The sequence below is a fragment of the Misgurnus anguillicaudatus genome, chromosome 19, assembly GCF_027580225.2.
Source record: "Misgurnus anguillicaudatus chromosome 19, ASM2758022v2, whole genome shotgun sequence".
Lineage (NCBI taxonomy): Eukaryota > Metazoa > Chordata > Actinopteri > Cypriniformes > Cobitidae > Misgurnus > Misgurnus anguillicaudatus.
This window is the reverse complement of record NC_073355.2, coordinates 34,254,469-34,267,689: the sequence shown is the minus strand read 5'-3', so window position 1 is coordinate 34,267,689 and position 13,221 is coordinate 34,254,469. Positions and strand designations below refer to the sequence as shown.

General features: G+C 37.8%; 1 protein-coding gene across 1 annotated transcript; it reads right to left on the bottom strand.

Moving 5' to 3' along the window:
* Positions 1-9,895: 9,895 nt before the first annotated feature.
* On the bottom strand, positions 9,896-12,708 carry hoxb1a (homeobox B1a). Its single transcript, XM_055194565.2, has 2 exons — positions 11,781-12,708; positions 9,896-11,001 (listed from the first exon to the last, which is right to left on the bottom strand). Exons 1-2 carry the CDS (start codon positions 12,403-12,405, stop codon positions 10,685-10,687), a joined length of 942 nt encoding a protein of 313 aa, XP_055050540.2. The 5' UTR covers positions 12,406-12,708; the 3' UTR covers positions 9,896-10,684.
* Between the last annotated feature and the right edge of the window lie 513 nt (positions 12,709-13,221).

Sequence of the window (13,221 nt, the reverse complement as noted above, 5' to 3'; positions counted from 1 at the left end):
GAGCTTCAAAGGACTATAAACGATCTCAAACGAGGCATAAGGGTCTTATCTAATGAAACGATTGTCATTTTTTGGCAAAAAAATCACTTTTAAACCCCAACTGCTCTTTTTCCTCGGCTGTGTGATGAGCCTAGCGCGACCTCACGTAATTGCGTAATGACGTTGAAAGGTCACGTGTTACATGTATGAAACACACATTTGCGGACCATTTTAAGAAATAAACTGACACAAACAACAACATCCGGTCCTCTTTCTCCACACTTGTAAACATTGGGGCGTAGTTTCGATACGTCATCCGTGACTTCTTGACGTGATGACGTATTACGTGAGGTCGCGCTGGAGGAAGGCGAGAAGCTGTGGTTTAAAAGTGCATATTTTTATTTTATTGCCAAAAATGACAATCGTTTCGCTAGATAAGACCCTTATGTCTCGTTTGAGATCATTTAGAGACCTTTGAAACTGCAATTTTAAACTGCATTAAAACTGTTAAGTTTTGAGGTCCATTAAAGTCCATTAAAATGAAAAAAAATCCTGGAATGTTTTCTTCAAAAAACATAGTTTCTTCTTGACTGAACAAAGAAAGACACCAACATTTTGGATGTCATGGTGGTAAGTAAATTATCTGGATTTTCTATAAAAAAATGGACTAATTCTTTAATGAAAAGTGAAATAAACAGTTTTGTTCCTAAAAATCCTGCTGCTTTGTGCTTGAAAGAAAAGTCTGAATATCTGTTAAAGATTTGAGGCCAGTAGCCTAAACAGCTTTGTCAAATTCAGTGATTAGGTCAAAATTCCTCATTGTGTCAACTCTGTAATTTCTAAAAATGACTTTTTAGACTGATAAGAAGTTGTACGAAGCCAGCCAATCATATCAGAGCTTGCCAAAACATGTTTCCTGTTTCCTGTTTTGTGTGCATTATGCACTAGACGTTCAGTGAACAGACCGTCTGGGCAGTCTGTGGTCATGTTATAAGCTAAAACTTAGTTTAAAGCTTTTCCTAAAACTTTCTAAAAATGCGAATATGAAAATTGATAAGGTTCGCTTATGTTATGCATTCAACACTGTGTAGATTATTCAGTGTTTTTACCATTTGAAATGTGTCAGACATGGCGATTGAGTGCTTTTTAGAGCATAGCCGTGAATGTTATAATGTCTGTACATTATAACCGGATAATGTCAAAGTGCAGTGAAGGAGAGAAGATGGCGTATGTGTGTATATATGTATGAGTAAGAGTTCAGACAGAGTTTAGCTGTCATTGAGATCCAGGCAGTGCACTCTGGGAGACGAAAGTAAATCTGAGCGTTCAACTGGAACCTCCCTAAGACCATATGAGCCCGTCCCAGAGTGACATTAACCTGGTTTCCCTCTGCTGCAGTGAAACCCAGACGCAGCAGGCCGGTGGCTAAAAACATCACAAGTGTATAAATAGATGCTCTGTTTTATGCGATGTAGGGACTATAAGAACAGTTATTTCTGTCTTTCTTCCATTCGTTCTGTAAATTTTTAATGCACTGATTATCACAATCTAAATTGGATTTCACGGTTAGCTCATCGAGAGAAAGGATGAATGTGTGGGTTGAAGAATTGCAATTCCTCACATCTCCAGCAGGGTTATTTCAGGCTGTTGAAAAAGGAAGAGAGTCTCAGAAAAAGTCATTAAGAGAGCGAACAGCATCAAGGCAACATTAAAAGAGACAGTGAAAACAGATTTCGGAAACATACGAGAAGAGATTCAAGCATAACAACCATTCTTATTTTTAAAAATAGTTGATTAGGTAGTAATTTCCATAAAACAGATTCCACCATATAATAAAGTTCATTAGCCTCTAACTGTAGGCTGCCGCTATGTGTGCATTACTATAAATATAATTAATTTTTTCTGTGTTTTATAGATAGATTCACATTTGTTGTGTCTACTGAAGCAATTTAAGTGCCAATATGTACAGTAAATGCATCTGGCTGTTCAAGCAACCTATACATTTCTCCCAAATGAAAGAACATACAGATTTTTGGGTGCCCTACAATTACCATATGAGGTGAAAAGAGCATTTATCAAAACTGCTTTTCTCCTCTACATATAGCAGAAAAATTTGTTGGTCAGATTTCTATCCATTTCTGTGAGGCACATTAAAAGATTAGTCCATTTTCTTAAAAAAAAAATCCAGATAATTTACCCACCACCATGTCATCCAAAATGCCGATGTCCCTCTCCGTTCAGTCGAGAAGAAACCACGCTTTTTCTGAGGAAAACACTCCAGGATTTTTCTCATTTTAATGGACTTCAATGGACCCCAACACTTAACAGTTTTAATGCAGTTCAAAATGGCAGCTCCAAAGGACTCCAAACGATCCCAAACAAGGCACAAGGGTCCCATCCAGCCAAAACGATTGACATTTTTGGCAAGAAAAACACAAAATGCACCTTTAAACCACAACTTTCCGTCTTTCGCCTGTTCTGTGACGCACCAGCTTGACCCCACGTAATATGCCATCACGTCAAGAGGTCAAGTGTGGAGAAAGAGTACCGTTTCGACATTGTTGTATGTCGAATGATACTAATTAATGTCTTCGTGTCCGTTTATTGTTTAAAATGGTCCGCAAATGTGCGTTTCAATATGTAACACGTGACCTTTCGACGTCTTTATGCAATTACGTTAGGTCGCACTGGCTAGTCACACAGCCGGAGGAAAAAGAGAAGTTGTGGTTAAAAAGTGCATTTTTTTTTCTTGCCAAAAATGACAATCGCTTCGCTAGATAAGACCTGAATGCCTTGTTTGGGATCATTTAGAGTCCTTTGAAACTGCAATTTTAAACTGTTAAGTGTTGGGGTCCATTAAAGTTCATTAAAATGAGAAAAATCCTGGAATGTTTTCCTCAAAAAACATAATTTCTTCTCGACTGAACAATGACAGACATCAACATTTTGGAAGACATGGTGGTGAGTAAATTATCTGGATTTTTTTTTTAAAACAGACTAATCCTTTAATGTGGGCAAGTGTGATGAATGTGCATGCCATATCTGATAGTTATTCAATCAGAAAAAAGTGACCAAATGTCTGCCCATATATTGATGAGATAAAATAAGAGTGAAGCAAAGGGCCAAAGACTGGTGACCTTTGCAGTCGCTTTTTTAGGTGCGAAGGTAACCCTAAATCTCTGATTACTTTCAACAGCGGGCTAGTTTTGAAATGGTTGTGCTAAAAACGTTGTGCATCTGGAGTGTTGTGAGTCAAATTTCAAGAGTAGTCTTTCTATAGAACATCACACCATAAGAATCGTGTGTTGGGTGTATGTGTCATTGTGCAAGGTCACAGGGTGATGGTGTGCCCCGGCTATGAACCTTTAGTGATGGACAGGTAATGATGTCTATACATTTGAGAGTGGAGGTGTGGATATGTATATTTATATACGGCTTCAGTTATTTTTCTATTCTTCAGATCGCTGCTATCTCATATACGCGTACACTCCTACAAGGAAAATGTCAGGGTGTCTGTAAATAAGAAGTTAACCCCTCCACCCACACACACACACACGCGCGCGCACACAAAACCTTTGTCATTAGTCTCTGGTTTGGCTTAAATGTTCCAGCTGTCCACACTGTCTTCACCATCTCATCTGGACCTCTGATCTCTAAAAACACACATGCACTTAGAAATTCTCTGCTGTCTTTTCACCTCCTGAAACTCCCTGCTCTGGTTTCTGACAGCTCGAAAGAGCCACACATATCTGAAATGAAAGAAAGGCCTCAGCACTGAGTTATGAAATCAAGGCTCACACGCCATCTCAACACACACAGTTTCGGTTGCTAGATATTTGTTAAGCCCTGAAATGATGGACACGATCAATAACTTTGAATGGCACAATTCTATTAGCAAGACCTTGATACCTAGATGTGGAGTGCCAGTGAGATTGTTTGGGGGAGGCTCTTCACTTTGTCTTCTGTAAAAGGACATTTTTCCAGCCTCTTCAACGAGACTAAGCCTTTGTAAATCTTTACACTGTAGCTAAAGAGACACATATTTATGACCAGGACCAATTCATTACCAAGCCTCATAATATCACGATGCACATTTGATCTTAAAGCTGCTTCATGACTGCTAAAGGGCAGCTTGCCGTGATGACAACTAGAGGGAGAGGGGGAAAAGAGTGACTATGAGGTGTGTGTGTTATTCTTGGAGAGAAACAGAAGAGAGAAAAGAGCAGAAGATTAGGATCCTGGATACCAACTTAACACACACTGTAGTTGAAAATGTGGTATTCAGTCAGTGTATGTGGGCACTGTATTTGGATTCCCCCTTCATCGTTTTCCAGAAGAAGTTTGGATCGGGGTAAAGTTCTCAGTGGAATTCCCCGACTTTATGCGTAACATCACGCGTGACTTAGTGTAGTCTTTCACCCACACACATACCCAACATGTATGCATTGCTTCATGAGCAAAAATGCACACATTTTAATACAAATGTCTATTAAATGTGTACATATTTTTAAAGCATGCAGGTTTTTAGAAATAACTACCAATTTGTTTAAATTGCCAGTACTTATTTATTAAATATGTTTTGCGTACTCATTTTAAATATGGTTGCATGCTTGCATTCATTCAAGGTTGAAATCAATGTAAACTTCAGTTTTTGTAACTTTATAAAATTATAAAGTTTTTCCTTTAAACGAAAATCACACTACTAAAGATTTAATTGAAATGCATTCTATAGGAACATTTCTATGACAGAGTGTTTTTCTCTGCTTTCATTCAGAAAGAGAGAGAATGTATATTTGTGCAACAAAAGTGTCTGTGAGAGTGATGCTCCCCGTTTCTAATCTTCATTTGAGATATAAAGGCCTTGTGACAACATGCTGTGTTTGTGTGAGGTCAACAAGTCTATTGTACAAGTCTCATTCGACACTCTATGTGTGTATGTAAAAAGAGACAGAGCACATGTAGGGATACTCTTTCAGTTTAGCTGGAATCAGATACCAAAAGAAAGAGAGGTAGGAAAATTGGAAATAGGAATCCTGAAAAATATCATCTCAGTTATTCACTTTAAAAATGCTGGTTTTCAACCCATGATTGAACCCACAGCAGCTTTATATCGATTGTTTGTTAGAATCTGAATGTAATATTAGAAGTAATAAATATGTTATAAAATTATAGTGCCATTGTTGTTGAGGTGGTAGTTTAGCATTGTATATCATATGATAAATTAAAAGATACCTCTAATTTTGTCTGGTGGCCTGCTGGCATTTTCTCTGGCCTTCTTCAAGCACGAGGGAGGAATTTTTTTCTCAGATAACCTCTTGCTCTGAATTCACCCAAGAATGTGAGAAGAAGCAGAATAGTTTTTCCCCTTCTTGTTCTCACCAGTTTTAAAATGAGCAAAACATGTATACATGAATTATACAATTTAAAATTATATATATTTGCAATTTATTGATAAACATCAGCTAGAAAATAATTTAAAACCACATCTTTAAAAAATAATAATTATTAATAATATCAACACATAGAAAATATGAGTATGAATTAATATTTTATATAATGGGCTGACTGTGGCCTTGCATGCTATTTATTGACATTTTAAACACACATATATTTAGCAATTTTTAATGTTTAATAATTATTCAGCCTTACTGGATATTTCGAATTAATCAATCATGTGCAGGTATGCTGCTAAATGACAAAATATCCCGTTTTCTTCGCGTTTTAGTCAGCGCAGGGTCACGTTAAGTTCACCGGCGTTTTTGTGTGAACCCTGAAGGCCTGCTGAGTGGGTTGCGCTCCTATCCACTTTTGATGGATTGTAAAGAAAATGGCTTTTTAAAGTTGGGCTTGTATCATTTTTAACTTAAGGACATTCTTTCAGGAAACTTTGTAGGTGAGTTTGATGTTATGTTATGAAGCAGTCCTATTTCCAGCATAATAATAATAATGATAATAATAATAATAATATAATAGCCATAAATAATATTTATTAATATTATAATTGTATATTATTATTATTATTATTAATGTGTTTTTATATATATATATATTATTATTCGTTATTGTTGTAAATAATTCAAAGGATAGTGATCTGTAACTTTTTGAAATGTCATTGTATTTTGACAATAACAAACACAATTACAGTGAAATATTTGGAATTCTTAAATTACAACATTGGATGTAACTTTACTGTTATATTTATTTCATATTGTTTAGAATATTATCACTAACAATTAATCTATATTATTTTCCAAATTTAATTTAAAAAATCAAGTCGAAATACAAACGACTAAAATGCACTTATTTAAAATACAATTTTATTATAAAATATAATTCAATCGTTTTTCATCAACACAAGAAACGCCTGTTTAAAAAACATAAATTAACATTTTTTTCAATGTAAATTAAAAGAAAATCTTGGGTTATCTCATGATTATAGTTTAAGTCATAAGTTGTGGACAGGTAAATTTGATCACATTATCATTAGCTCAGCTAACAAAATTCAAGAAAAAGTCGTAATGATAAGAGTACCAGCATGTGACTCTGTGTAGTTGGAATGGAGAAATAATTTTTTGCTACATTTAACCTGAACATTTTCAAAGGGTTTACCAAACTTGCAAAACGAATTACTTTTTATATACAGCGATGAACTTTGACCTGAAGGACATGGACGATACAAAAGCAAAACCCGGTAGGCCTTTCTAAGTGGAACTCGCTTTCTGCTGTATTTAATTTTTAAAGACGTGTATTTACAGTACAAACGAAATGAACTGTGAATAGAAGCAGCTTTCCAAGGAAGAGGACGATAAGGGTCAATCTCTTAAAAATTCTAGAGGGACAAAGTGAAACCCCTGAATGGTGCTTGCGGCGCAGGCAGAAGGGAAAGACCTGCGCGTGACCCCGGTGAGATGGAAGCCCGTTCGCAGATACTGACAGTCTGACCTGCGCATTTCAAGTATTAATTTGGCCTGAACTCTACATGAACCGAGGCCAGGGGAGAGGCAGGCCGGGATGTTTCAGGCAGGGCCCAGGGCAAACCTGTTCGCCTGAGCAAATATTGAGGCAGTCCGTCAGAGTTTCGGGGATGAAATGGACCTGTCAAGCCCGCGTAAACTTTAGAGAAGAGGTGAGGCCACAAGAGAGTGGACAAAGGGGAAAAAGTTTGGCAAACTCGTTTCCTTAAATGTTTGAAAAACGCCCCCCAAACCTTTTCCGACCCCCCTTCACTAGTTCTCGTCACCACTTGTCAGCACCCTCCAGATCAGAGTTCATTCCTTAGTTTTTTCACCGGAGTTTGCCCTCTCCCGCTCACCTGCATTGCGCCCCATGTGTTTTTGGGGTGGCATCAATTAATACGGAGACTTTAACATATGATGTCTAATTTAAACGAATCTGTCAACAAAAAGCAGATATATACGCCAGTGTGCAAGCTTGTTGTGTAGTGTTTGCACGTGCCAAATGTCATTATCTCGAAGTTGATTGAAATGACCTTATTTCACTTATTATTTATATAATTATTATTTATAAAACCTTGTGTTTGATCCATTTTTCAGGTTCGATTGCATGCAAGTCGTTCGTTTAACTTTACAGTTATGATACATTTTTAATAAGTTATAAAAAGCATTTTTTTTTCTTTTAAGTGAAGTTTTAAGAGTTTAAATTTTTGACAAAAAAGTAGGTTGCAATTCTACTACATACATTTATTTTAATGATTGCTTCCTGAAACATTGATTGCAAGTTAGAGACCAGTTTATTTTCAGCTTATTTAGTTTTTCAGAGTTCAACAAAAGTTAAGGGTGACCTCTATTTAAACCCCCCTACTGTAAGCATTACTTTACGTTTTAATGTTGACCAGGGAGGTTGACCACAGGGAATAGCAGTTGGATCAAAGGCCCGTTCAGGGGGTGCAGGACAAACGCTCAGGACAGCATGATCAAAATCTGCACCAACTGCACCAGCAGATGGTCAAGGGATACTCATAGAACTATTCGCCTTTTCTCCACACAATTTCGTTGTACCGTTTTGCAGATGTTTAAAGTTTTTTCTCAATATATATTTTGTAGGTAATCATTTTATAATTGATTATTGAATATATGGCAGTTTAATTCAGAACAATAGCAGTTTAATATTAGGTGGGCTAAAGTGAATCTAAGTGAATCAGTAGGCTATAGCGAGTCATAAATAAATTATATTAACAGTTCTATAATGTATAATGTTGAAGAAACTCCTCACTGGGTAGTACTATTCGCTAAACCTTCTGTCTTTAATCTTGCCGCAGAAACACTGGCATGGTGAGAGGCATATGTATCAGTAACAAAGCCACCCAGGGAGCTGGTGCGCGTGAATACCCAACCCCACTGCAGCAGCGCATTGTACCCCTATGTGTACTTAACGCTTAATGTGTACTAATATTTTTTTTCAACATTATTAATCATGGCACGTATTCTACAGATTTTTATGATTTTTTTTTGTTTGTTTTTCAATATGTAATATTTATGTTAAATCTATTCCAAACTAATATAGGCCTAGTTATAAAATATCCAATGCTATCCCCGTAGCAATTCGTACTTTACAAGATGGCTAATTCGTATTAATTTGTATATTTTGTACGTTTTCCTTTTGCTTTTGACTTTGGTGCCAGGCGTGTTTTATGATAATCGCCGTTTATCATAAATGTTTTATACGATTCACTTCGTACGAATTCATACGAATTAGCCAACTCGTTAAATAAACGAAATCTCCTGACATCCGGCTGAAATATCGTATATCGATTTGTGATTTTAAATAGGGTACATATTTGGTAAGTATTTTTTTTGCATCCTCCTCATCACCCAGTAGATTGATTCAGATCTACTCCAGTAACCTAGTTTGTAGTCAGCATGGTAGTTACATATTGCATAATGGCAGTTGCACTTGCGCACTGGTTTCCCCAACAAAGGAAGTGGCGAAGGCTCTTATTATAATCCACATCACGGCCACTCCTTTTAATTGTTTCCAACCAACGTAAAACCATGTCTTTCCCAAGCCAACATTATTTACTGAATTAAAATGTAATATTTAGTACTTTTACTTTTTTCACATTTGGCACTTTTTATTGCACCGTGGTGTTGTGTATGCAAAACACATCGGTTTTGACTTTAGTGAAGCACCTTTGCATCTGACAGCTCTTGTAACGACACTATGATGCTTTCCTCTATTATAAATTAATGTTTGACGCCACTTAAGATGATCCTGTGCCTGTGATAATGTTATCTGAAAACCAAGGTAATTACAAGTCATTATGTAAAGTGTCACTGTCTATTTTTCACCCGTTTTGGGTGCGTTATTTGAGTTGAGCACTCAAGAATCTTCATTTACGGCCTGTACTTCTCTAAAGATTTATGGGTTAAAAATGTTGGAAGTGTTTAACAAGTCAATAAGAAGTCCATTCATAACAACACTTAACCCAAATGCACCGCCCACATAACTAAGGGAAAGGATTTTTTTTCTTGAAAGCATATATTGCCTTGAATTTGCTCAGGGTTAGTGGTGTGTGTGCCATCCTTAAACGAATCGTCGAGAGAGTTTGTTTGTATGTTTAGATAGCTATCCCAGCGCACTGAGGTAAAAAGGTCATCGCGAGCCACCCTGACTGCTCAACAACATTCCGTTCTGTGCTTCGCATCCTATACAACTATCGACTGGTGTTCGCTTTCTCACCCTCGCCCAGTGAAGCCAGGACTATTATAATCCATGTGATTATTGACTTTTAACCGAGAAACATTTATACAGAAAACAAACCTATCCAACAATATAGTAGGCCAGTGTTTAGAGATTTTTAACGTATTTGAGAAAATCATCAATATTTAAAATTCTTTAAAGCTACTAAAACAATATTTTAAAAGTGACAGACATCGTTTCAGTAAAATATCGTTTATTTGAGGTAGATCAGAGGTGACAAAAATTTGATTGAGACATTTAGCCCATGGAATCAAATACAGACAGCAACTAATAAAACTCAGTTCGTCTGTGTATACAAAATACTAGGCTAAAAGTCAAACTATGTATATGTTTTAATAAGAAAGTACAATTTGCATTTTTTTTTCTACAAAAGAAATGAAACATCCCAAAGGCGCATGTGGTTTCTGAGTCAACATTGAAAAAATATGGGGTATAAAATTGGGTTAAATTAACAATACATTTTTAATTACTTACTTCTTGTTGCAATGTAAAGATGAAATGCAGTTGTGTTAGCCTTTAATAAAGGCCTACCCTGTATCCGCATAGTGCAAAGAAACCAAAAACCTTTATAGCTACAATCTGCAAACCTCAAACATAAATGAAATGTATACATCCAAATATCACGTTTTCAAAAAACACAAGACATAACACTAATCCACATTTTGACAAATATATAGGCTCCCTGTAAATTCATTTAGGTTCGATTTGTAAACATGGCGAAAGTGCATTACAATTATCGTCATTGTAGAAATATGCTACCCTGTTTAACACGTACAAATATCGTTGCTCGAGCTGGTGGTGCTAAAAAATGTCTTTCTTTTCGTTTATTTCCCTGAAGTGATTTTGGAGTTCATTACTTTTCCAAATACAATGATTTTGTAACAAAAGTATAATACGAGAGATTTCTTTCGAACACATTGTGGAATGTTTAAATTATTTTTTATATATTTTAGATATATTTCGAATTTGTTGTTAAATGGCCCGACTAGGTCTCCGGGCTTGGTGAAGCTTCTGGAGATGTAGAAGTTGAGTGGTCGGACTGATCTTCGAGGTCCTTTGACAAGGTGGACGAGGCAGGCGCGAGTCCCTCCTTCTCTCGCTTCTTCTGTTTCATTCGGCGGTTCTGAAACCAAATCTTAACCTGGGTCTCGTTTAGCTCGAGTGTGGCAGCAATTTCCACTCTGCGCGCTCGCGTGAGGTACTTGCTGAAGTGAAATTCTTTCTCGAGTTCTGTCAGCTGTTTGGTAGTGAAATTCGTCCGAATTGTGTTTTGTGGGCCCAGTCCGAATTCTGCCACTTTAGCTGCGGAAAAAAGTTATAAAATAGTTAAAAGGCTGTTTGTCAAATGATTAAACACTGCGTATACAAATTAATCATAGTTTATTAGCTATTTTTATGCAGCAACAGCATATCAGTGATGGTTGCCTCTCTAGGTTATTTATTAAATACACAATATTTAAAATTAATGTATAGCATGAAAGTGAATCAGACATGTCGTTCGGCACTGCAGTCCTTTGTTAACCTTACCACAATTCAAATGTTTGTAAATGCTCTCATTTGTATAAGAACGCATGGGAGGTATGTGCCTGTGCGCGATGCATGCAATTCAATATTCCCCAAAGATAGCTGCTGACCACACAGTTTGTACAGTAAGTTAAAAATGTTTGCCCTTATGCTTCTATATATGTGCATTAAATCGTTGTAAGACCAACACGGCAGGGACACGTTTAAAAACAATGAAGGCCCAAAAAAGAATGTTGCATGCCGAGAACAAGCTAAAGATAAGTGTTACCAGTGTTGCCAGTGTTGGGGTTATTTCCTAGTGCGAACGAAAGCATGTCTGTTCAATGCGTTAGCACAGGGGGAGACGAGTTGAAACTAAGGTAAAAGCTCACAGGCCAGTGCTTTCACTAATCCCTTGTGGATATCTACCCTTTAAAATGGGTTTTGGATATAATGTGCCTATAAAGAGTTGTAATTTGGTGATTAAAATAATTACATAGTGTTCAAAAGAAATGAACGAATTTGTAACCTATCTATGCACATTTTGCAAGAATTTTTACATGGGCAATTTAATCCACCTGTTTTAGGGGGATTCCTTTTGACTTTCATCCAATCGAATGTCTTTCCAGGTGACGACTGATCCGAGTCCCTCTCCCTTCCGTGGGAGGCCGATATGTCGCCGTAGGTGCCTTGAGAGTACCCTCTCTGGTGGTCCTGACCTTCGCAGCCATGATGTTGATAAGGTGCGGCTGGAACGGCTGCCTGTGCCCCGCAATATGCCCCAGCCATTGAGCCATAATGAGGGCCTACACTTGAAGTTGAAAAACCCGACGAGTGATAATACATTCCATCCTGCTCGGGATTGACGAAGTACTGGTGTTGAGCATAGTCCGTATTGGCACAGGCCTGGGTACCATAATTCGCATTCCCTGTCGCACAGTAATTGACCCCACTTTGATGCGTTTGGTGCTGGTGATGCGCGTAGACGCCGCTCTGGTGCTGATGTTGTGCTGCAACTGGCTGGTTGCTCCCCCCTACGTAAAGTCGTCCATCAGCGTTATAGCTGTCACTCGTGTGTCCGGTGTGGAAAGGGCCCGAGAACGCCTGGTCCAAGTTGTGATATCCAGCTTTGGGCGAGTAGGCGTTCGTCCCACGGTTACAAATTGTGTACTCCAAAAAAGAGTTCATTTTGGAATTGTCCATACGCAGTTGATGGCGAAGGGTCAACCTAAGAGTTAGGGAGAGCCTCCTGTCCTGCAAGCTTGCCACAGTATTTCATGCGAAAGTGGGAAATGCTTACCTCCTGAGTATTTGCTCGTGCTTCCCTATAACACATCTTTACCTCAGCTGCTGATCACGTGAGACGTCACGGCGCCAATGGTGAGGGGACCTCCAGAAGTTTGTCAGCGCACTGCGACCATCCATCACGCGCTTGACATTTGCATGACAAAGCCACTTCAATCAAACTAGCCCATCAATCTGATAACAGCTAGAATATGTCAAACCCTGCGTGAAAGGCTCTACGAAGGAGAGAAAGAGAAATAAAGAAAACGCGTTTCAGACATTGCATTGAGATTTAGCCCTTCATCTCCTATCATCTTTTACTCAACATATAGTTTCTAGTTTCTGATATATCTCGTTTAGAGAAAAAAAAATGTTTTTATTCTTACTGTAATGGACAGAGGTTAATGGTCTCCACTGTATTCTTTATAAACAGTAAGCTTCCAGTGTTGCCCTTAAGCATGGCCAAACGTAGAGTTCATTACATGTGTTTAAAACGGAAATCTGTTTAACACTCGAATTGGAAGTGACGCCATGGTTCACATATCGGTCCGGGTTGGCTTTGGACCCGTCTAATTGAATCATTGAACTGATCTGTTACCAAAACGAAATTAGACAGACAGCGAGCCTTCTGTTGAGTCCAAGAAAAGAAGGCCAACAAGTTCCTTTCTCTCACTGTAGATACGTTGCTGCCGGAAACGTGCACGTTTTCCCCACATAGAGGCTTTATTGAAGCGA